Source organism: Dryobates pubescens, chromosome 6, assembly GCF_014839835.1.
Source record: "Dryobates pubescens isolate bDryPub1 chromosome 6, bDryPub1.pri, whole genome shotgun sequence".
NCBI lineage: Eukaryota > Metazoa > Chordata > Aves > Piciformes > Picidae > Dryobates > Dryobates pubescens.
Window position 1 is genome coordinate 5900585 of NC_071617.1, and position 21619 is coordinate 5922203.

The 21619-nt window shown below is 45.0% G+C and overlaps 2 protein-coding genes across 2 annotated transcripts in view; both read left to right on the forward strand.

Moving 5' to 3' along the window:
* Nucleotides 1-5137: 5137 nt before the first annotated feature.
* RIPPLY2 (ripply transcriptional repressor 2) lies at nt 5138-7885 on the forward strand. Its single transcript, XM_054162476.1, has 3 exons — nt 5138-5638; nt 5778-5842; nt 7610-7885. The coding sequence occupies exons 1-3, from the start codon at nt 5318-5320 to the stop codon at nt 7773-7775; spliced, it is 552 nt and encodes a 183-aa protein (XP_054018451.1). The 5' UTR covers nt 5138-5317; the 3' UTR covers nt 7776-7885.
* Nucleotides 7886-9433: 1548 nt separating this feature from the next.
* The window catches only part of LOC104308104 (cytochrome b5 reductase 4), a 50819-nt gene continuing 38633 nt past the window's right edge, over nt 9434-21619 (forward strand). Inside the window, exons 1-5 of the mRNA XM_054162559.1 lie at nt 9434-9550; nt 10982-11135; nt 14245-14345; nt 16699-16783; nt 19387-19428. Coding sequence (XP_054018534.1) covers nt 9476-9550; nt 10982-11135; nt 14245-14345; nt 16699-16783; nt 19387-19428 — 457 coding nt within the window. The 5' untranslated portion in view covers nt 9434-9475. The remainder of the gene's footprint in view (nt 9551-10981; nt 11136-14244; nt 14346-16698; nt 16784-19386; nt 19429-21619) is intronic.

Below are 21619 nucleotides of genomic sequence, written 5' to 3' on the forward strand. Positions count from 1 at the left end.
CTGTTGAATCCTAAGGCACTAGGACTTGGTTCTTAATAGCAAAAAGAGGATGAAATGTGATTTGCTGGAAGCACATCCCTCTCTTCACAAAGTTTTTGCTTTCTGTGCTCCTGCAACCCTTCATGTCCAGTTGAAGAGAGGAAGAATAATTTTCTCCATAAAGTGGAGGAATGACATTTAGTACTATTACAGCCTAGTCAAAAACCCAGATAGGGATGGAGAGAAGTGAGATGGATGTCTCCATTAATGAGCATTTCTGCAGACACCCATTCTGGCCACCAAACATCTCTGTCTCTCTAGGAAATAGCAGGCAGTTAGGCTTTAAGTGGAACTACAATGTTTGATTATGTGCTGAATCTTGATACATGAGAGCAAAAATACAGCAATGGGACAAGCATAAGTCTCATATTAAGGAAATAGCAGTTTCATAGCTATTGGTAACAGGAATAAATTGATCTGATGATCAATTATTTAACAAAAAGACTTTGATGTATTTTATTTCTCAGGCCCTAGCTTGGATCTCACATAATTTACTGACAAAAATTTGTGGAAATGTTGAACCAAGCTCACTTTCAGGTACATTAGTGGCATTCAAAATACTGTATCAAACCCAAACAATGGTGAGGACAGAGATTGGTAGAACCACCAGTGCTGTCCTTTACAAACTGATGCTTCACTTCCAAATTAACAGCAGGGAAAAAAATGCCCTACATATCATATCACGAATCAAAGAAATGCTTGATGCCTCATAAGACACTACTGCAAAGCTTCCAGCAATTATAACTGCACACAGATGAACATGTACCAAAGATGTGCACATAGGTTTCGTGTGCAAACTTTGCATTTATTGGCAAAAGAAAAAAAGGCAACTCATTTGTGAGCCAAACCTGTAAATAAATGGCACACACAGCCAATATCTGTATGCAAACATTGGGCACAGACTTACTTTCCCAATCCCAGTCCTTAACACGTTGCCAAAATTGGAAGCATCACAATTAATCTAGGCTATAAAATACTCAAGATCAAATTTTGTCTGCTAATCAGTTTCCTTAGTCCAGACTCGGTGAACAGAGGAGCAGCTACACGTTTGACCTTGCCTTTCTCATTAAAACAAAGTCCTAACGAGCTCAAGTCAATTCTCTCCCTATTTAAAGTCATGCAGTAATTTTCACGTAGTATCTCTGGTTTACAAATAAATGAGAGCCATTTCTGCCTTCAGGGAGGCTAGTATGAAGCCTCCTGCTTGTGCTCGGTCCAGATATTCCCATGTCCAAGTGTGATTAGCACTGTCTTGTCAAATGTAGCTCTAAGCCATTTGTGAACACCTTCTGTGTTTATAGTAGCACACTCCAATCTGCACAGACCTCTGTGTTTGCTCTTCTGTGTATCCTATTAACAGTACATTACATTTCAAGATGCCATACTGCAGAAAGCCACAAAAGGCCTTTGAATCAGTTTAACCCAAACCAAGTGAATGACTTTCATTATGGACAGATATTGCTTGGTATGCATTCGGAGACAACACAATTGTGTGTGGGGGGGTGGCTTTTACTGCTATAAATTCACAGTGACTGCACAAGAATTATTTATCTGCACTGCATTTGAAACTGTTCTGTTGCAATTAGGCAAAAAATCCTTATAAAACTCAAACTGTGGCTAAACTGAACTGAACCCTGCAAATTGCCACGTGTGACCTGCCTAGAAAGTGATAGAAGGAGACAGGATAATAAGGAAAGGTGGTTGAGTATTCAACTCTGGATGCATTTAAAGGTCATTTGCATTTGGTTGAGTCTCCAAGCCTGGATGTGTTTAAAGGTGGTTTGGATGTGGTGCTTGGGGATATGGTTTAGGGCTGAACCTTGCCGAGTAGGGTTCTTGGTTAGACTTGGTGATCCTGAGGGTCTTTTCCAACCTGAATGTTTCTGTGACTCTGTGAAATAAAAAAAATTATCTATGATCTTGAGAGGAATTTTTAAGAAGCTGGTAACTGATGAAATGCCTAGATATTTTTATTGGTGCACAAGCAGGTGAATAAACCACTATATTTCAGTTTTCATTCCACCATAATACTCAGAGCAGTGTGTATTAGATCTCAACTCCCAGCCTCACTTTACTAAGGGCAGTCTTGTTATTGGCTGAGGGGATCTCATTGCTCTCTACAACTACCTGAAAGGACGGTGTGGAAGAGGCTGGTGCTGGTCTCTTCTCACAGGTGATGGAACAAGAGGGAAGGAATGGCCTCAAGCAGAGACTGGGTAGAATTAGACTGGACATTAGCAAAAAATTTTTCATGGCAAGTGTGGTCAGGCCTTAGAATGTGCTGCCCAGGGAGGTGGTTGAGTCCCCAACCCTGGATGTGTTTAAAGGTGGTTTGGATGTGGTGTGGTGCTTGGGGATATGGTTTAGGGGTGCACCTTGTAGAGAAGGGTTATTGGTTGGACTTGGTGATCCTGAGGGTCTTTTCCAACCTGAATGTTTCTGTGATCATATACCTACAGCCAAGAACCCTCAGCTCAGGAGTCAGACTTCTTTAAAAAGAGCTGACATAGAAAAAACAAACACACACACACACAAAAAAAAGGCATGAACTAAGACACAGATAGGAGAATAACCATTTAATGAGTCAAGAATGCATACTGGGACTATCAGGACTTCATCTTGATTTCAGACATACACTTTCCACCTCTATTTGAAAAAAAAAGAAAACAACAAAACCACAACCATTTTGGAATGTGTTCCATCACTCCCATTTGACCAGCTGTTTGCTCAGCAGCTGTGTGTAGCTCCTGCCTGCAGAAGTTTCAGCATGATTAATCCGTGGCTCAGATAACAACTTAACCAATGCACTGTTACTCTTGCTCTGTGCACAAACTGAGGAAGAAAAGACAGCCATGACAAAGAATCCTCCAGCCTTAGTTTAAGAGTTCCTAGCCTATATTTCAAGGTCAGTGGGAAGACAGTAAAATGATAGGGGATTTGTGGTGGTCTTTTCTGGGCTTTTTTACGGTGTCAGTAAGTGATTGTTGCAAAGGCAGACATTTGTATTTCTCTCAATAAACAGGACTGCATTACTGAACTATAAAGCCAAGAAGAGTCCTATAGTGTGAAAATATGCAGGGGAACAACAGCTGTTAGTCATTATTTTCTCCTTATCCTTTCAACACTTCTGGTTCAGTTTGCTCTCTAATGGGTAAATCACACTTTCTCCCTAGGACATTTTCTCATTTCAGGCAGGTACTAAAAAGAATCCTGAGAATGAGGAGCCACGGACCAAAGACAGCCCTTCTTTTAACTGCAAAAGTTGACACTCATTTTTATGCTCTACCAAATAGGTAAAGCCAGCGTGCTGCCCTCTTAGTCCTTTGTCATTACTAACGTGATGGAGGATGTTTCTGCTTCTCTTCTTCAGACTACAAACCTAGCCTCTATTATGATTTTTGTTTTTCCTTACACAACCTGTGCTACATTTCTCAAAAGAGTAAAAAATAAATAATAATAAAAAAAGAAACCACAGAGAAAATTATTGCTCTCACTTCATTTAGGCAAAAGAAGAATCTGCCATCAGACAGCTTTTAAACATCTGGTTTACACTTTACCTCATCTTACAGAGTTTCACAGTAGCCATTTGGAAATGGGGGGTGGGGGGGAGGGGAAGAGATAAAATTTTGCTTATGATCAGCAACTTACTGCACAAGCTGCTTTGCTCTATTATTTTCTTATCTGCAAGATTAATATTTACTGGCAGTCTGAGCCTTTTGTTCACCCTGATTTTAATTAATCTGACTCTAGGTCACAGTGAAAATGAGGTGGGGGAAAAAAAAAATACAGGTACAAACATCACAGTGCAGTAAAATTACCCTGGAAATCTTATTCTTTTTAAACATTTGTCATAACCCTAAAGTCCTTCTAAGTTGGGCTTTTCACTGTAAAACACATTTCCCTCTAGTAACTCCTAAAGTCATAATAATTATTATTTTTTCCAAGCAGAAACCTCCAAAATAATAGAATACATCCACTGATGAGGTTAGAACAGATCACTGTGTGAGCAACCTTAAATACATGCACTCTTCCATCCACTTCTTTTTCAAAGAGGTTGCTTTTCTTCAGAAAGGCAACTCAGTCTGCATCTGTTTCGACTTAAAGATCTGAAAACAATGCTATTAATCTAATGCTATTAATCTGATTACATTTCCTCCACGGCTTTTAATACGTAACGCTTTTCACAACCGGTTCTGCTGATACAATTTAGCGAGACAGACTGTGCTGAAAATACTGTGGAGGAGGCACAAGCAACCGTCCATTTGCAGCTACTCTTGGGCAGTGCTAAGGCAGACACACTCCTTATGGCTCTGCTCAAAAAGGCAAAACATTATTCCAGAGAGCACAGTATCTCAGTCTTTGCGATGCCTCAGTAGTGCGGATCTCTACTAGGCCAATAAATTACCTGGGCTTGAAGCCCTCCTTCGGAATCTAGGGCAGCTCCATCCCACCAACCCTCCTGGCTTCCCCAGGAGTGATACGTTTCCCAGCTCTCATATACGACCATTCTCGTTTCTGTTGCCTGCACATGCATCAGCGATTGCAAACTCAACAAGAAAAGACAATTTAAAAAAAAAAAAAAAAAGAAAAAAAGGCAGGGCTCCCTGGCCACCGGGAAACACGGAAATGGTACGAATTTGGCATTAAATTCTGCATATGCAGCAACAGCATCTGGTGCTGGCAGCAGATACCGGGACCACATGAAAAAGAATAAAAGGCACGTTTCCCCGGGAAAAATACCCTATAAAAAAAACCCAAAATAAAGCCCCTATGCTGAGAAATCAGTGTAATCTTAGGGAGCATGTGTCACAACACGTACTGGGGGGGGTGACCTGCTGTGAAATCAGGAATATCCTCTTCTCCACCGCCCCAGGGTGACAGCTCAGTGCCCGCGGCCGTGGAGGGGAGCGCTCCCCAGTCACGGCATCTTCGCTGCCGCCGGCTTGGACGCGGAAGCACCGGTCCCTCCCATCCCCCGCCTTGCCTCGCCGCCCGAGGGCTAAACAAACACGTTTTTAACAACCGAGGGCCGCACTCGCAGCGCTTTCACCCCCACCTCCGGGGCGGGAGGGCGGCGCGGGCGCGTCCCCGCTGCTGCCTCGCTTCGCTCCCCGCCTCAGCTCCGTTCCCACAGGGGCTCCCCCCGCCCCAACCCCCGCCAGCAGCCATGTGTCTGCTCAAGTGCGATTAACACCGACCTGCCAAATCCAACCCCCCGGGCCCCGTGTTTACAGCGCGGCGCCTTCGCGCGGAGCCGTTGTGTTGATGGCGCTGGCAAATGAGCCGAGGGAGGTGGGCTCCACACCGCGCACCGGCAGCTATAAAACCCTCCGGGCCCGCGGCGGGTAGGGTTAGGCGAGCGGCCGTGGACCGGCGGAGGATGGAGGGCGGAGAGATGGGGTGCAGCTGCCCCCGCCCGCCCTCGGAGGCGCTGCCCCCAACGGGGTACTCGCCTCTCTCCTCCCGGTGCGGGGCGCGGTCGGGACCTGCCCTAACGGTCCTGCCGTTGCCCCGCAGGTCCGCGCCCTTCTGGAGGCCCTGGGTACCCGCGCCGGGCGAGGAGGGCCGGCAGAGCGTCACCAGCACCGAGCCGGCTGCGGTGAGTGGGGCCGACGGAACGCCGGTACTGCCGTTGGTAACGTCTAGGGAGACGTTCTGGCGGGGTGGCCGTGGCGGCGGGGGCCCCCCGAGCGCTGGGTGCCGTGCCGGTGGGCTGATTTCTGCTCTCTTCTCTCCAGCCTCACAGCCCCTGCGGGCTGGCGGAAGCCTCCCGAAAGCTGGCGCAGTACACGCACCCTGTCAGGTAAGTGGCTGCCCCGGGCCGCCGCCGGCTCCCGCGGGAGAGCTCTGAACTGCTGGGGCTCGCCGTGCTGCGTGGCTAGGAGAAAACAGTCCTTTGCTCTGTATTGTCGAGCTCCCCAGCCACCGGCTCCTCCGCCCCTTTTGATCCCACCCATGTCTTTATGTAGGTAGTAAAATGCCTTCGGAACGATTTAGCCATCCAAGTGGTTTTGAACTGACAGGCCTTTGGGCAAATGATTGTCAGCGCCTTACCAGCTCTCTTTTGTGCCGGATTTGCCAGATCTTTGAGATGAGATGTTGATGTACTTCCCTGCTGTGGGACTGAGAACTACGACAGTTATACAGTTATGTGCGGTTGCTTTTGTTGTGTGTTTTTTTTTGTGGTGGCAGAGTAGGCTGAAGCAACGTGATACTCACCCCTATTCCCGGGATTAAAAAAGGAAGGGAGGGGTAGCGCCTAGGCTGTCTGGTTCTGCAAACCTCCAGTGTCCCTCTGGCGCAAGGATGCAGGTGCAGGCATGGGTAAGCGAGGCAGAAGAAAGTATGGACTGATTAAGCCAGCAGTGATGAGGAAAATGCTCATGTAACCACTGCTTTAATGATGAAGGTAATGATTGTGTAGGCACTGTCAGTTGTGAAAGGGAAATAAAGTGCACAACTAGAGCTGCATCTGCCGGAGAGTCTTGAAAGAGTACCAGTAGGTGTTCCAAGGTGCTTGAAGTAATTGCGCAGGCAGTTCTTCCGGATGAAGTTTTCTCTCGAAGGTAGGCTCTGATCTTTCAAATACTGATGCACAGACTATCTAAGCAGCTGCATGGACTCTGATTTCACTGTGCCTGCTCTAGTGCTTAGGTATGAGTGACTGCTGCAGGGAACAATGAGAACTGAAAGATCTTACAAAGCAAGTGTCAGTTACTTTGTACAGCAGCACTCTCTTAAACAGCAGACTATAAAGCACTTTTATAATTGCCAGAAAACCATCTAGTTCTGTTTCTTAATGTATGTCTATTATAAACAATGTGTAGTCAGTATTTATGTTGCAATGGGCTAGTCTCTGAACTCTTGGGGCTTCATTGTCTCTTTATTCCAGCTCCTTTCAAACTGTAAGCAAAAGAGGGCGATAGCCAGAAAGGAACTATGGAGTATATTAATTGCAATATATTACCTCACTAGCTGATAACCCTTACTACACTCTATCAGCAATTTTTTGTTCATTTCTAGATAAAACAGATTTTAAACTCTAGGCCCCTGGGTCATCTTCTGTAAGGAGTCTGTTGGATGATTCCTCTTGGAAAGACAGGAGTTTGGGGTGAAATACCAAGATGTAATCCCCTTAGACCCTTAACGTTCCTTTAAGATTTGTCTCAAACTGTTGTAAACAATGACTTAGCTTGGGGACCTTCACTGACAAAGCTACTAATGTAATCTAAATACACTGGGGATCCTGTCTGACACCCATTCTAGTCCCTAGGGCAGTATAATTTGGACCAGGTCCCCAGGTAATACTATCAATGAGGTACCAGAGTGTTAAGTTTCAGATTCAGTGAACCGTGGGCCTTGAAGAGTTGTTTTGCTGCAAAACCAGCACTTTAAGTGCTCAGATGAAAATACAGAATCCAGAGAGTACTTTTTCTGTTTGAATGTAGAAAAGTTCAGCACGTGAGGGGAAATTTTGGATGCTTGTCTCAGCAGAATTTTCACTCCTTTTATGTGTCAGCCTTCAAGTAGAGTACGTAGTAACAATAAGCAAACCTATCATTTGTTGCAGACTATTTTGGCCCAAATCAAGGTGCTATGATTACTTATATCAGGAAGCTGAAGCACTTCTGAAAAACTTCCCAGTTCAAGCTACAATCTCCTTTTATGAAGACTCAGATAGTGAAGATGATGATGATGAACTGGAACAAGATTCGAGATCAGAATCAGATTGCTGATTGCAAGGAAGGCCAACACAACTTCAAAGACTTAATTTAAACTTAATATAAAATTGTATTATAGTATTTTAAAAGATAATTTATTTGTATGTAAGTTATTCTTAATAAAACTGGAATGTCTTGTAATTTTATCTGACACTTTTTTCCTTTGTTTTTGCCCTGTTTTAGGCAGGGGAGGAATTAATTTTTGGTTTTTTCTTTATCTGAGGTCCTATATTTTGTAGACAGTAACTTGGATGTCAATTTTAGGAGCATGGAACAGATGCATTACTTGAAAGTGGTTTCTGGTTATGTCACTTCCTCCTTTTGAAGACACAAGGAAAACTCTTTTTCATTATGATTTAGTAGACTTCATGTGGATGGCTATCAAGGAGTCATTGGATTAAGTATTCAAGTGTTGTGCCTGCTCTTACAGAGTTTCAAACATGGTAGAGAAACAGTATAGCTATTTTCCCCCATGGAAGGAAGAATCCAATTTCCACTCCAGTTTTTGCTTCCAAGGGGTTTGCCTCAAACTGCTCATGCTATGTCATGTGTATGAGGTGTGTTTTCACACATACAGTATGAAACTTACCAGTTTTTAAGTGGCTATCAGGTCCAGTGTGAATTATTTTGATTGAGCTTGTTTTTGATAAAGAAAGCAAAGCTTGGTAGCAATGATCATGCAGGCCAAAACCCCCAATGGAATGAACAAACAGGTCCAAAATTCAAATTGAATTCAAACACTGGCGACTTTGTCAGGTACTCCTTATGCATGTATTTGCCCGAGTGCTTGCATAGGTGTGCTGCTGCAGGCTGGGCTGCCTCAGTTTATCACAGCATCCCTGGAATACTTGCCCTGCTATATCTGCTCCCCATGGGCCTGGCACAGCTCAGCAGGAAGGATGGGTCCTCCCACATAGCAGTTCTCACCTTTGGAGCACTGGTAGCACGCAGCCCGCATTACAGAATTAACCAGGTTGGAAAACACCTTTGAGATCATCAAGTCCAACCTATCACCCAACACCATCTGATCAACTAAACCATGGCATTAAGTGCCTCATCCAGTCTCTTTTTAAACACCTCCAGTGATGGTGACTCCACCACCTCCCCGGGCAGCACATTCCAATGGCCAATTACTTTCTGAGAAAAATTTCTTCCTAACACCCAGCCTAAACCTCCCCTGGCACAGCTTGAGACTCTGTCCTCTTGTTCTGTTGCTGCTTGCCTGGAAGAGACCAACCCCCACCTGGCTGCAACCTCCCTTCAGGTAGCTGTAGAGAGCAATAAGGTCTCCCCTGAGCCTCCTCTTCTCCAGGCTGAACACCCCCTGCTCCTTCAGCCTCTCCTCATAGCAGCAATAATACCAATTGCGTTACACCCTTCAGGCTCCAGCACCATGCCTCGTACTGTGAAACCAGGATGTAAACACAAGTGCAGCAAGAGCCAAACTCCCCGGGGGAGATCAGGCGGCGGACGCGGTACCCGGAGTTCTCAAGGCCCGCGCACCCGCGCTGCTCCGTCCTGCAGCAGGGACCCACGAGCGCGGGCATCTCCAACTGAGACCCTGGCGGCGAAGCAGCGTCCGCGGCGGCGGCCCTAGGCCGCTGGTAGCCTAAACCCCGCCCGGCCATGGGATCCGCCTGTCGCCGCCGCGCCTGCGCCGGAGCGCTTCCCCCCGCCCGCCCGCTGGGGCGCAGGCCGCGGCCTGGCCCGGCAGGATGCTGAACGTTCCTCCGCAGGCCTTCCCTGCGCCCAACTCCCAGCAGCGAGTGGCTGCGAGCGGCCGTGCCAAGGTAGGGATGGGATGAAGAGAGACGTCTGCAGCCAGTGCTGGGGTCTTCCCCGGCGCCGCTGCCCTGGGCCCTGCGGAGCTGCCGGTGATCGGCGCGGGTGAGGGCCGAGATCCTGGCCCGACGGGGTCAGCGTTTTCCACGTTTGGTTTCGGCCAGCTGCTTGGCCCTGGCCCTCTGTGGGAGCTGTTGTGGCTTGCTGGTCGGCTCCCGGTTGCGGCTGGTGCGGGGTTGCTTCTGGCCGGTTCCCTGATACCCCAGCAACCGCCGAGGGAAGGCGGCGGCTGTAGCAGGGCCCCCGGGCTCCGAGTGTTTCTCTTCTGGGAGGGTAGTGGTGATAACACTTCCTGCTCTGCCTTCCCAGCCTTTCTCGAGGTTGCGAGATGGAGAAGCTCAGCTTGAAATTACTGTGTGCAGTATGTGTTGGGTCCTCATCTTTGGAGTAGTTTTGGGGGCTGGAATACTGTTACAAGAGCCCCTGTTACAAGAAGGATCTGGATGTGCTGGAACGTGTCCAGAGAAGGGCCACGAGGATGAGGAGAGGGCTGGAGCACCTCTCCTATGGAGACAGACTGAGAGAGAGTTGGGGTTGTTCAGTCTGGAGAAGAGAAGGCTCCGAGGAGACCTAATTGTGGACTCCCAGTATCTGAGGGAGGCCTACAAGAAAGCTGGGGAGGGACTTTTTAGGGTGTCAGGAAATGACAGCACTAGGGGGAATGGAGCAAAACTAGAAGTGGGAAGATTCAGATTGAGTATTAGGAAGACTTTCTTCACAGGGAGGGTGGTGAGACACTGGAACAGGTTGCCCAGGGAGGTGGTAGAAGCCTCATCCCTAGAGGTTTTTAAGGCCAGGCTGGATGTGGCCCTGAGCAACCTGATGTAGTGTGAGGTGTCCCTGCCCATGGCAGGGGGTTTGGAGCTAGATGATCCTTGAGGTCTCTTCCAACCCTAACAATTCTCTGATTCTATGATTTGGTGTCTTCAGACCTCATTTGGAAAGCAGTCTTGTACTTAACTACAGTAGCATCAAGCAATGTGGGTCTGTGTGGTCTTTAATCTTATCCTTGCTGATTTTGCTGTGGTTTTGTAAGACCATGAGCCTTTACCCTGTTCTCTGCTCTTAGTGTTTGGATCCAAGGAGGTCCCAGTGTGTGTGGTACCACCCCAGGAGCACTTGGTATCTGCAGTTTGCTTTGGGAAGAGCTGTCTGAATATTTGCTGATGCTCAATAATTCTCTTGTCTGTGTTACTAGATAAGATGCTCCCCTAAGCACCCTTATGGCTGAGTAGGACTCCCAAATATCAGTAAAGAATATGGATTGTGTTGTTTCTTGTTTTGCCTGATTTTTCCCAGGAAGCTTTAAAATTTAAAGTGTTGAATGGCTGTTTCTTCCTTTAGAATTTGCTAATGTTTGTACATCTGTTATTTTTCAGGTACCTTTGAAACCAGGAAGGAGTCTTATGGATTGGATTCAACTAACTAAAAGTGGGAAGGACTTGACTGGTTTGAAAGGGAGGCTGATTGAAGTGACAGAAGATGAGCTTGCAAAACACAACAAAAAGGAGGACTGCTGGATATGTATAAGAGGTTAGTTGCTGTGATGTTGCTTCTACTTTTTTGGGGCCTAGCTTCTCTCTTCTGAACTTAAAGAAGCTGCACAAAATCTCAAACAGCAACAGCAAAAGCTAAACCTCAAAACAAACTGTGCACCTTCTATGTTTAGGCCAGGTGTAATCTGACAAAATTGGAAGCAACTTTGAGTTAGAGATATTGTGCCACAAAGATTTTCTTTACTTTCATCCTTTTCTTAGGAAGTCTTCCAAGTGGGCATATTTTACACTTTTATATCTGCATGTGTAAACAAACCATAAGATAGTATCTCAGAAGTTGAAAGTATTGTAAGTTAACAGTGTGTGAAAAGTGGTTTGGAGCAACAGCACTAAAAATAGCCTTCTAGGCATGGCTAAAGTTCCTAGTTGGCTTACAGGAGGAGTAAAATGTTTACTCTCCAGTTGAATCCAGTTGAAATATGGAGTCTAAAGTACAGTGATACTGCCTTAAATTTGTCATGAGATAACAGCACTTCTATGGAGATAGGTTAAGAAGGTCAGAGTAGCTAATGTGGCATTACTCTAAGAGGAGTGGCTCATTTAGTAGTGACTGATCTGGTGAGGAGCAGCACTGGTATCTGAATAATGTCATCTCTCAACTCCAGCAAAAGAAAGTTAAGAACTTCTCTCTGAGGGCACCTTTGTTTTTTGTTGGGTGCTAAAGGGGTTGAATGTATGGGTAAAGCGTTGATCAGCCCTGGATTAATTTTCTGTGTGCTGCTTTTGCCCATACTAGCAAAACTGTAGTGGGAGATGAGCTAAAGAGAGCTTATTTACTGTGGAGGCCTGCTCAAAAAGGGACTTCTGCTGCCACAGTCAGAATCACTGCTTTGAAAGGCTTCTGATTTCTTTTCAGTGTCTTACTCTTCGTTGACTCCACTCTGAAGTTGTTTTGTTTGGTTTATTTTTCTTACAAGAACTTTACTGTTCTGTTGCTGTATCTGTCTTTGTCTTTTTTCCATCCCTGCCCTTTTTTTTTGTGTTCTCAGACTTCTAATGGAAAAAAAAAACCCAGCATAACTGAGAGTCTTGGTAGATTGCAGGGGATTGGACGTGGCATTTGGTGCCATGGTTTATTTGTCATGAGGTCTTGGGTGACAGGTTGGACTTGATGATCTTTGAGGTCTTTTCCAACCTTATTGATTCTGTAGACATGGTATGTGGCCAGGTAATAAAATAATACCATCGTGTAATAGCTGAATGAGGTTTCTGCATTGGTAGTTAGACTGTGCCTGTGTAAGAAAGCAGGAATTGATGAGAGGAATGTGAAGGAAAACAAGAGCTAACTTTGTTCAAAAACCCAGTGGGATGATCATCAAAGAAAGCCACTAATTTATATAGAAGTGGAATATCAGAGAGTTCAGAAACAGAGTGAAGGGTATATAAATGTAATTTCTTTTGTTCCTGCAAGTTAAATGGTAAATTGAACAAGTGACAAATGCTCAGCAGGCCTTAGCTATGTAGATACTAACATTTTATTGCATGCAGTACTGAGTGCTGCACACGAGATGGCATCGTTAATACAGCCTTTGGAAGATCGGGTCCGTAAAGGTGCCCAGAGCCTTCCTTTGTGATCTGCCGTTGTTATTCTTACCATCTAGGGTTGTTCCAAGAATGTTTCCCCCTGGCCCAGTGCTAAATGCCTGCCTCCTGAAGTATTTAATGTGTGCTTCTTAATGTGTTAAAAGCTCATTAGGAAAGCAGTGGCACAGTTCTTCTACTGGTAGCTTCCTGTTATGTGTCTTCAAATATTCTGCAAAACAGGCCTGCAGTAATCTTGTTAACAGCAAAATGTCTGTAGTTATATCTGTTTATAGCTGCATTCTTCAGGTGCTACTTACTCTGGTTGCATAGCAACAGTAATTAGATTTCAGCATTTCAGACCTCTGAAGAAGCATTGTTTCATCTCCCTGGAAATACTAAGGCTAGTACTTGTGGAGAAAGAATACTGAGCCCTTTTACTGGGACAAATTTGATACCACAGTTGTAAGCTTTTTAATGAGCACAGACTATGTTAAGCTTGTTATCTTGGTCAATCTGAAGAATGGAAGTTTAGTTGTTATGGGTATGGCTTTTTCCTTATAGAAAACAGTTAATTTCTATAGGCTTTTTATTCCATAGGTGATGGGTGGTAGGGAAGCAGCCCTTCAGGGGTAACTTAATTGGAAGAGAGTGAAAACAGTTCTGTGCACTGGCTGGCTTCGTTTTATGTCTCTGTTTAAATCAACCTCTGGTTCTTTTACCCCCTACCTAGGGCACATCATGTTCAACTTCATGGGTTTATTTTGTTGAAGTCTTAACCTTTCTCCAGATGTCCACTGGGCAAGTGGCAAGGCATTGTAGGATTGGCCTCTCTATGAAATAAGTTATGTGAGACACAGGCACAGGTTGCCCAGGGAGGTGGTAGAAGAAGCCCCATCCCTGGAGGTTTTTAAGGCCAGGCTGGATGTGACTCTGGGCAGCCTGATCTAGTGTGAGGGGTCCCTGCCCATGGCTGGCAGGGGGGTTGGAGCTAGATGACCTTTGAGGTCCATTCTAACCCTAACAGTTCTATGTCTTGTGCTCCATACAATTTTGTTTCTGGTTTTGGAAAATCCTACTGTTTGTTGTGAGAGTGTCTGCTGCTTGCCATTTCAGTGTTTAACATGTGCTAAGCTTTTGGCTGTGTTTTCAGGTAGGAGTGGTTGTAGCAGCTGTAGAATAGAATAGAATTAACCACGTTGGAAGAGACCTTTGAGATCATTGTGTCCAACCCATCATCCAACACCATCTAATCAACTAAGCCATGGCACCAAGCACCCCATCAAGTCTCCTCCTAAACACCTCCAGTGATGGTGACTCCACCACCTCCCTGGGCAGCACATTCCAATGGCCAATCACTCTCTCTATGAAGAATGTCTTCCTAACATTCAGCCTAAATCTCCCCTGGTGCAGCTTGAAACTGTGTCCTCTTGTTCTGGTGCTGGTTGCCTGGGAGAAGAGACCAACCCCCACCTGGCTACAACTTCCCCTCAGGTAGTTGTAGATAGCAAGAAGGTCTCCCTTGTAGAAACACTGCTCAGGGTTTTGTGTTCCATTTTCTGCAGGATTTGTATATAATGTCACCCCGTACATGGAATATCATCCTGGCGGCGAGGATGAGCTGATGAAAGCAGCAGGAAAAGATGGTACAGATCTCTTTGATCAGGTGAGAACAAACAGCAGCAAGTGACAATTATCACTAAAAAGTGTTTTGAAAAATGCATGGGGTTTTGATTGGTTTTTAGGGCCATTCCAGTGGAAACAGTGATTTGAACTCTTTTATGTCTTAGGGAAAAGCAGTGGGTTGCTGCTCAGAATGGCACTTAGATGTGCTGAAAGAAAAGGTGACCTTTTGTTGTTGGAATGATGCTTCAATCTGACCATATTACTTGGTTTGGGGTTTGGGTTTTTTTTAGCAGACAGCATAGCTTTATTGCTCTATCTCAACAGCTTGCAATACTGCTCTTAATAGACTGCTATAGCAAGTAATTACTATCACTTCACAGGCATTTTCTTCTCAGAACTTGTTGAAAAATCTTTGTAGTACTCTTATGTCTATTAGCTTGGCCACTGAACTGTGAACAAAGTACTAAGAAATAATGCTGGGGCTGCTCTTAACTGACTGTGAGCAGATCAGAAGATAAGTGGTCTCTTTCTTTACTGCTTCTGTAAATGTTTAGAAAAGACTCAGAAAACAAAGGGTCTGCTGAATGAGTGTACTTGGTGTGAGGCATCTCTTGCAAACCTGGTGTTGCAAAAGATGGTTCATTGAGTTGGTATCTTTTAGAAACATTTCTGTGGGTCTCCTTGGCTCACAAGGTTTGCCTGAGAAATTGGGAAAGAGTAGAAAGGAAATCTCTTGTGTCTGAAAGGAAATCTTGATCTCTACAGTTCATGCATCACAGCATGTTATGCCTTTATTTGCAAACCATTTGTAACAAGGAATGTAAGTAAAGGAGTGATGATATTTTACTTTTGTTAAGTTCACCTTTGGTTAAATCCTTTCACAAATTAACTGCTTCATTCAGGCACAATTCTCTGGTTTCAAGAAATTGGGAGTATCTCTCGGTTTAGGAAGGATGTTGACTTGCTGGAACGAGTCCAGAGAAGGGCAACGAAATTGGTGAGGGGTTTGGAACACAGCCCTGTGAGGAGAGGCTGAGGGAGCTGGGGTTGCTTAGCCTGGAGAAGAGGAGACTCAGGGGTGACCTTATTGCTCTCTACAGCTACCTGAAGGAAGGTTGTAGACAGGCAGAGGTTGGTCTCTTCTCCCACGCAGCCAGCACCAGAACAAGAGGACACAGTCTCAGGCTGTGCCAGGGTAGGTTTAGGTTGGATGTTAGGAAGAAGTTCTACAGAGAGAGTGATTGCCCATTGGAATGGGCTGCCCGGGGAGGTGGTGGAGTCACCATCACTGGAGGTGTTCAGGAGGAGACTTGGTGGGGTGCTTGGTGCCATGGTTTAGTTGTTTAGGTGGGTTGGATTGGTTGATAGGTTGGACACAATGATCTTGAAGGTCTCTTCCAACCTGGTCTGGTCTATTCTATTCTAATTAGGACCATTTAAGGAAGCTCCTCACGTTTTTACTCAGTTCAGATACATGCTGGATAGATTTTTATTTTTACTTAATTTTGTTAGTTTGTTTTGTCATGGGAGTGCAAAGGAGAATTCAGCTCCTTAACATAGGCTGTTCACATGTTTTGTTCCTGGAAGCGTGTCTCATTTTGTTCTCGCTGCTTTAGCCTTCTGTGTCTGTCAGAAACTGATCTCTTGACAAGTTTGATAGGTTACCAGTGTTTCTCCAGTATCTGGGAATTGTCACTCAAAACCCTCCATTTCTTTCTGTTACTTGTATATGAGGAAGCTGCAACTTGTGGATGAGATTCTATATTGTGCCTCCTTAGCTTGTCCAGTTGAAAAGTTCTTACTTTTAAATCTCTACATACCATTCAAAGTTGTCACACTGCACTCTTGTTTCCTTTTCTCTTCTTGTGATGTTATCCTGGATGCCCTATCAGAACTGGCTTTTCTGACATCCATTTCCTCTGCAAGTTCTCCAGTTCTGGTCTGTAAAGATACTGCTTTTTTTTCTTCACATTATTTGACTTTTTAAGATAGGTAATTTCCAAATTATTTAAGTGATAGCAAGACAGAAACAAATGCACCGACTTGGTAGGTGGGGTTTGTGTGTCTAAACTACTGTTCTTTCTGTTTGTCTTCTTTATCCCTTTTCCCTTCATTTGTGTCTAAGCAAGGCTAGTTACCCTTGAGATAAAGACCTCAAGACCCTAGAGATAAAATGATTTTTGTTTCATTAACTGTTTAGCATGCACAGTAAAAATGAAATGCTCCCTGTAGTAGAAGTAACAGTAAGTACTGAATGACACAGTGATGACTATTTGAAAGCATAATCTGCTAAAACATTAGCTACTGTACAAAAATGAACTTTCCTACTTCAGGGCATAGAACAACATGGAAAGAATTACAGATTTTTGTGAAAACTTACTTTGTTGATGCAGGTTCATCGTTGGGTCAACTATGAATCAATGCTGAAGGAATGTCTTGTTGGGAGAATGACTGTCAAGCCTGTTGTTGCTCCAAAAGGTGAGAGTTTTAAGAACTAAATAGCTTCTGTCATGCTCTATTCCAAGGTTATCTGGAAATTATCCTCATCTTTATGAGGAGAGTCTCTATCCTTGCATACAGAGGAAGGCTATTGCATATTGCCCCTCAAATGAAGAAAGACGTTGAGATGCTTGAATGTGTCCAGAGAAGGGCAGCAAGGCTGGTGAGGGGTCTGGAGCACAAGCCCCATGAGGAGAGGTTGAGGGAGCAGGGGTTGTTCAGCCTGGACAAGAGGAGGCTATGGGGAGACCTTATTGCTCTCTACAACTACCTGAAGGGAGGTTGTAGCCAGGAAGGGGTTGGTCTCTTCTCCCAGAAGAGCAGCACCAGAACAAGAGGACACAGTCTCAAGCTGCACCAGGGGAAGTTTAGGCTGGAGGTGAGGAGAAAGTTCTTCACAGAGTAATTTGCCATTGGAATGTGCTGCCCAGGGAGGTGGTGGAGTCACCATCACTGGAAGTGTTTAAAAAGAGCCTGGTTGAGGCACTTGGTGCCATGGTTTAGTTGATTAGATGGTGTTGGGTGATAGGTTGGACTTGATGATCTCTGAGGTCTTTTCCAACCTGGTTAATTCTGTGATAAATTCAGTCTTTTTGTAGCAGATACTTGATGATGAAACTCTTTAATGTATAGTTTTATAAAACAATGTAGAGCACATTTTCCCTTTTAGAATAGAATAGAATAAGCCAGGTTGGAAGAGACCTTTTAGTCATCAGAAAACAGATGTTTGTTATGTGCATATGTGTGTATAAATATACATATTTATTATGTGTGTGTGTGTATATGTATACACACACACATAAATCTAGGGTAGAAAATATGTATATATTTCCCCCCCCCTACATCTTCCCATCTTCTTCTGAGCCCAGGGGACAAACTTTCTTAGGCAGTTCTTTCATCTTGAAATAAAAGTCAGTATCTTAAATCTGGTGATTTTGGCACCAGACAAAGGTCTGGCAAGCTGCATGTGTACTGAGACACTTGACTGCATTTTATAGGCTGTTACCCTTTCCAGAATGCTTTATGGGGTGCTTTGGTTTGAATTTACTTGGGCAAAATCTTGCTGATACAACAGCCCTTCGAAGCTAGGACAGCAGGAGCTGTAGTATATCCTCTTAAAATGGCAGTGATGGCTTCCAGAGGCTTTAATCTTCAGTATTTGCTTCACTTTGTAAACCACAGCCAAACTTTTCCATACCTGGGAAGCAAATGTTTGTTACTGAATGTTGACCCTTAGCAAAACTGCAGTGAGAGCATGAAAGAATTCATGGTTGCAGCTATTTTTCTCACGTTTTTGTAGTGTCCTTTTGTTCACAGATTCAACCATCTCTTGCAACTCTTCAGCTTATGACAGTGTGCACTGCCTACTTGCTTAGTCCTGTTGTGGCTTGGATTTGCACCCCAACAAACAGGGAATTTACCCCCCTGCAGTAAATTTACCACACTAACTCAGAACTTGGAAGCAAAGTTGTATTTACAAAAGCAGACTAAACATAAAAGTATAAAAGGCAATCAACATGCACAAGAAACAAGCAAGTGAGCAGCAGAAAAGAGAGAGAACACTCTGGGTTCCTAACCTACATAGAAATTTGCAGAACCAATGAATGAAATAAACTTAACCTCTGTTACTTGCTCAGCCTGCTAGGAAAGTTTGTCCAGGTTCACTAAGAACAGCAAATCTCTTCTTCAGGGGCATCTGAGGGGGTTCAGTGGCTGTTGGGGTGCCATGCCTGTCAGACTTGAGAGAAATTTGTCTCCACCAATCTCCAGTTTGAATCATCCTGTTTGGGAAGCTGGCAAAGGGTAGGGAGCCCTTAGTGTCCTGACTACTGCATGGCTGATGGGACTGTTTGAGGGGTGGCAGAGTCTGGTTCCACCAGTCTCGCTCCCTCTTGCACTCCCTAATAGTCTGCAGGATTAAATGGGCCCCTAAGTATAGAGGAAAGACAGGATTGAAATTATGGGGTCATAGAACTATAGCATGGGCCAGGCAGGAGGGGACCTCCAAAGGTCATCTAGTCTGACCTCCCTGCAGTCAGCAGGGACATCCCCAACTAGATCAGGTTGCCCAGGCCCTTGTCAAGTCTTGCCTTGACTATCTCCAGGGAAGGGGCCTCAACCACCTCCTTGGGCAGCCTGTTCCAGTGTTCCACCACCCTCATCGTGAAGAACTTCTTCCTGATAACCAATCTAAATCTGTCCTTCTCTAGTTTGAAGCCACTGCCCCTGGTCCTGCCACTGCAGGCCTTTGTAAACAGCCTCTCTCCATCCTTCTTGTAGGCCCCCTTCAGGCTGCTATTAGGTCTCCCCAGAACCTCCTCCTCCCCGGGCTGAACAACCCCAGCTCCCTCAGCCTGTCCTTGTAGCAGAGGTGTTCCAACACCCTGATCATTTTCATGGCCTTCCTCTGCACCCTCTCCCTTAGGTCTGGATGCATTCCTGTGTGACCTGTGCTAGATTCTGTGGCCCTGCTCTGGCAGGGGGCTTGGACTCGATCTTCAGAGGTCCCTTCCAACCCCTGACATCCAGTGATCCTGTGAACTTCTTACCATCATGCTTATTGGTTTTTCTTATACTTGTAGAGATTTCTTCTGCTCTCTCTGAAGAGAAGAAACAACTTAATGGTAAGTATTCACCTGAAGTGAAGTGGGGGTTGAATCTTGGAACTTACTGGATATTCTCAAATGAGCAGTGGGGGTTTTGTGACACTTCTGTCTGTATTTGAACCTGGTGTGGAGGCTTTAGTGAGCTGTGAAAATTAACAGAAGGCAAAAATCCTGATCAGGTGTTGTGAACTTAGTGTTTAAAAGTAGAGTGGGATAGATAAGGCAGGTATGAGATGGGCTGACTTTGTGCTTGAGTCAGACAAGATAGGTGACAAATAGCTGAGTGCTGTTAAGTCTGTCTCTACAGAATTGCCAGCTTTTTGATCCTTCTCTGTCTCAGAAAAGCTACTTGACCATGGGGCTGCCACAGCAGAGACAAGACAGAATCTTGGGCAATAATTAGGATTAGTTAAGTCTCTGTTCAGAACTGGAAGGTCTCCACTGGGAAATAAGTTGAAGTGCAGGTGAATTAGCTGATCACTGAACTACCTGAGATGTAACTGAGAATGACTGGGCTGACAACTGGCATAGCTCTAGGAGAAGCAAGTAAGGCCCTGTAAATGTCCTACAGAATCATTCAAGCCTTCACTGAGCCTCTCCTTGAGTACTGGAGGTAGTTTTGATTGCTAGTGATCCAGGAACTGTGCATTTGATTTTGATGCTTTCAGGGCAATCCTACAGACTGGTTAGTGACATTAGTATAAGAGGCTTTTGAAAGAATATGGCTTATGAGGTCCCATCAAATGCAGTGTGGTAGGAGTGTCTTGGAGCAAATAAGATGAACACCTGTCAAGGGAAATAATACAATTTGAACTCAAACTGGTGTGTTGGCATGGAAGGTGACAGGTGCTAATTGGTTATGGGAAAGTCCAGGCTGAAACTTTGGACAGGGGTGCCATGGTTTAGTCATGAGGTTTGTGGTGACAGGTTGGACTTGATGATCTTTGAGGTCTCTTCCAACCTTGGTGATTCTGTGAATCTGGAGCAGTCAAATTTTGGAGAGGCAAGAGAAGCAGAAACAGAGATGGATCTTAAGGTGAAGCCAGAGAAGTTCCCAACAAGTCCAGGCACAGTGAGGGGAAGGTAACTTGTTCAAGCTTTCTCTGGTGAATGTTCAAGTAAAGAGCAGTGACAAGTGGCATTCCTCAGAGGTCAGTACTGGGTCCAGTGCTGTGTTCCATCTTTGTCAGCAACATGGACAGTGGGACTGAGTGCACCCTCAGCATGTTTGCTGACACCAAGCTGTGTGGTGTGGTTAACATGCTGGAGGGAAGGGATGTCATCCAGAGGGACCTTGACAGGCTTGAGAAGTGGACCCCTGCAAACATTATGAAGTTCAACAAAGCCAAATGCAAGGTCCTGCACTTGGGTTGAGGCAACCCCAAACACAGTTATATGCTGGGTAGTGAGTGGGTTGAGAGTAGTCCTGAGGAGGAGGACCTGGAAGTGTGAGTGGATGACAAATGGAATATGAACCAACAATGTTCATTCACAGCCCAGAAAGCCAATTGCATCTTGGGTGTCATCAAAAGAAATGTGACCAGCAGGTCAAGGGAGGTGATTCTGCCCCTTTGCTCTGGTGATACTCCTCCTGGTGTATGATTCTGGAATTCTCAGCAAAGGAAAGATGTGAACCTGCCTGTGTGGGTCCAGAGAAGTGTCAAAAAGGTAATCAGAAGGCCGGAGCACCTCCCCTGTTAGGACACATTGAGAGAGTTGTGGTTGTTCAACTTAAGAGAAGGCTTTGAGGAGACTTACAGAAACCTTAGAATCCTAGAATTGCTAGGGTTGGAAGGGACCTCAAGGATCATCCAGTTCCAGCCCCTCTGCCATGGGCAGGGACACCTCATACTAGATCAGGTTGATCAGAGCCACATTCACCCTGGCCTTAAGAACATCCAGGGATGAGGCTTCCACCACCTCCCTGTTCCAGTGTCTCACCACCCTCATGGGGAAGAATTTCTTTCTAACATCCAATCTGAATCTACCCATTTCTTTTTTTTTCCCATTCTCCTTAGTCTTATCACTCCCTGACACCCTAAAAAGTCCCTCCCCAGCTTTCTTTCTTTCAGATACTGGAAGGCCACAATAAGGTCTCCTCAGAGCCTTCTCTTCTCTAGACTGAATAGCCCAAATAAACCTATGGCTCTATGATTCTAATTTCTTTTACCCAAACTATGATAAGGATAATTTTTTTTAATATTAGTAG

Coding starts and splice junctions, on each gene's coding strand:
- RIPPLY2 (XM_054162476.1), top strand. CDS start 5,318: ATGAGCCGAGGGAGGTGGGCTCCACACCGCGCACCGGCAGCTATAAAA. Junction 5,639..5,777: donor CCAGCACCGAGCCGGCTGCG/GTGAGTGGGGCC, acceptor TCTTCTCTCCAG/CCTCACAGCCCCTGCGGGCT. Junction 5,843..7,609: donor CAGTACACGCACCCTGTCAG/GTAAGTGGCTGC, acceptor CATTTGTTGCAG/ACTATTTTGGCCCAAATCAA.